The sequence below is a fragment of the Nanorana parkeri genome, unplaced genomic scaffold (genome assembly GCF_000935625.1).
Source record: "Nanorana parkeri isolate BGI_ZX_2015 unplaced genomic scaffold, ASM93562v1 scaffold890, whole genome shotgun sequence".
Lineage (NCBI taxonomy): Eukaryota > Metazoa > Chordata > Amphibia > Anura > Dicroglossidae > Nanorana > Nanorana parkeri.
This window is the reverse complement of record NW_017307158.1, coordinates 842196-845096: the sequence shown is the minus strand read 5'-3', so window position 1 is coordinate 845096 and position 2901 is coordinate 842196. Positions and strand designations below refer to the sequence as shown.

The 2901-nt window shown below is 43.8% G+C and overlaps 1 protein-coding gene across 1 annotated transcript in view; it reads right to left on the bottom strand.

Annotated features, from left to right (window-relative positions):
* Positions 1-2901, bottom strand: part of LOC108794728 (zona pellucida sperm-binding protein 3-like) — a 12128-nt gene that overhangs the window by 2151 nt on the left and 7076 nt on the right. Inside the window, exons 5-6 of the mRNA XM_018565817.1 lie at positions 2175-2295; positions 2005-2096 (exon numbers count right to left, since the gene is read on the bottom strand). Coding sequence (XP_018421319.1) covers positions 2005-2096; positions 2175-2295 — 213 coding nt within the window. The remainder of the gene's footprint in view (positions 1-2004; positions 2097-2174; positions 2296-2901) is intronic.

Sequence of the window (2901 nt, the reverse complement as noted above, 5' to 3'; positions counted from 1 at the left end):
AAATTGTGACGCATGACTACTAAAGTCCCAGAATATATCACCGTTGTAATAGGCACATGCACCAGTCTTGATAATGCAATCAAAGCATTGGCTGCCTGCTATCTCCCTTTCACTTTAAAGGGGTTCTAAACCCTCGTTTTTTTTTGCTTATATCTACTGCTAGCATGCAGTAGATTCAACGTGTGTAGCGCAATTGTAATTTTTGCGCGCTGGGGCACCGGACGCGTATTTACGTTTATAGGCGCGTAAACGTGGGGGTGGGGGAGTTAAACATTGGGGGGTTTTGTCCCCTTTTTTTTATCTGACTTTTATTTTACTTTTTTTATATGTGACATTTTTATTTATATTAATTTTTTTGCACTCATCGTTATTGCTGACACCGCTGGATCGGAGAGACAGGGCAGTCAGCGCTGGATCGGAGTGATGTCACTGCTGGAGGGACAGATGAAACATGGGGAAAGAGGAAGATCGGAAAAAAGAGACATTTAAAAAAGGTAAGTGCTAACATTTACATTGTGGGGGGGGGGGGAAACATTTTTTGCCTTTAATGTCACTTTAACTCCCTGGATTCCCAGAGTACTTTGCATCCAGCAGCAGGGAAAGTTGCAATCTTGATTTCTCAAGACAACATCCTGTCATGCATAGCTTCCAGTAATGTTGCATTGGGGAAATGGGAAGGCATCCTTAGTGACAACAAGCTCATTTTCACAAGGCTGAGTGAAGTTGTGTTAGTGCATCCTATTAGGCATTTTCAACAAGTTTACAAACCTCTAGATTAATATGATGAGTGGAAGAAAATTAGGTCTAGAAATATTTAGTGTGACCATAGTTTAGGCTTGTGTCCAGCCAAGTTTGATATTGGGGGAATGCTCAACAGTTAAATGGTTATTGAAGGCTCCATACAAGATTAACCCTAATTTACTGTTGGGTGAAACAGCTTTTACTCAAGAAATTAACCTTTAATTGAGCCCCACCACAGGTTCTGATCTTCCTACTATCAACCCTTTGTTGAAATATATTTAAGGTGAATGGGCTCCGTTACTGAAATAGTTAGACATGGAGCTGTGTGCCACTAGATGTCATTGTCAGGAAGTGTGGGTCAGTCTCCCAAACCTTTCCTTAAAGTTGTCAAGTCTGGCACAACTGAAGCATTGCTGCCAGCTGTCCCCAATGTGGATGGAATTCCAGTCATAGGCTAGACATACTATTTGACCTAAATCTTTGTCATGCCAACACCAAATGATCTGTAGAAGCTGGAGTTGGACAAAGCTGAGACCCATGAGATTTAGTGGTATGTACTTTGCTATACACATTGTGCCAAGACATACACTTAACCCAACCCAGAAAGTGATTCATAGGCAAAGCGAATCTGAACTAAAGGCCTAGGTATAGGGTTGTCCCCAAGTACCACCCTTTTGTCCATCATGGCTTCTGAATGCAATTGTAGCAGCCCAGAATCCATGGAAGACTGCAAGGCACAGCTGACCGTCCAAAACTAAAGATCAGTGTGGGACGACAGCGACCCTTTTGAGAACTAGGTTTAGTGCGCAGAATTATCCAACATTCCAGACCTTAATTATCTAGCACCAAACCATTACATGCTATATCAGAGCTAGGCAACTTCAGCTGTTCTTAACTAAAAGTCCCATGAGTCATTGGGAAGCTAAAAGCCTCAAGTCCTGGTAGGATTTGCAGTTCACCAAATGAAGTGCTGAGGTTGCCTTCCCCTGAGCTATATTTGGGATGCTAGATAAGGTGCTAGACAAGGTGTTGGCACAGCTTTAGTTTCCTTTGGTGGGAATTTTGCAGCTGACAAGGCAGCTGCAGATGCAGAGCACCCCATGCCATTTGTTTCAAGAATCCACCACGTTAATAAATCAGTCGTTTCTTCAGTCGTTGCATAGAAGTTTATTCACATTATTGCACTCTCCCCCATACCATTGCATTTTTGCCACTCGTGCCTAATCTATGGAGACACCAGCCACTATTGTAATACAGCCTCACCTTTTTATAGCTTTGTTATAGGAACAGGCCTTATTCAAGGAATCCGGGACCTGGGTGGCTGCAGCAGCTCTCAGGAAACAGGTTATGTAAATCTGGAATTGGAAGGTTAAAATCAGTTATCAGTTCTTGCAAAGCATCCATCTGTTGCAACCAATTCAACTAGCCCTCACCAGAGACACATCTGCTCCTAGGAATCGGAAAGCATCCACTGTGAACTGTAGCTTGTCCGAGCTGATCCTTGGAGCGATGAAGGCTGAAGAGGAGTCCTCTTGCACTCCATCCACCAGACACCTGCAGAACATGGTCTGTTAAATAAAGGGGTGGTCATAATAGCAACCCCCTTCCTGAACCACCACTGAAACATACCCATCATCTGCAATGATGTCATAACTAGGAGTAGAGCCGACATCAGGAGCTATGGTGGCCACACATCGGTCAACATACAGTATCAGATCCATATGGTTCTGAGTGTCCACAGAGGCCTCTATGTAGAAGATCTCTCCCAACTGAAAGACTGTTGAACTTCTGGGGCCACTCCAGTTCTCTGTAGACATATCAAAAGGGAATTAGTGATGTCCCAATAACTTACCCTCTTGAACATCTTCACTCAACTCACCAGTCATCAGGCGCAAGGAGAAAGATAGCCTCTCTTCTGAGGACACTGTGGTGCTAAATGGAAGCCATGTTGGCTTAATGGCCTTACTGCTCACATTACCATGCCTATACAGAGCACAGAATCAAGTGTTAGTAATGAGTCAGGAACTAATGTGATTTGATCTATAGTTGCATTTTAAAGGCAAGTTTGGAGACCGCCATTGCCAACTTGTTAGTTGCAAGTTGCAGGGTGTTATTCTAATTATGAGGGGGGGGGGGGGGCGATTGTCCACCCCCGCGGAG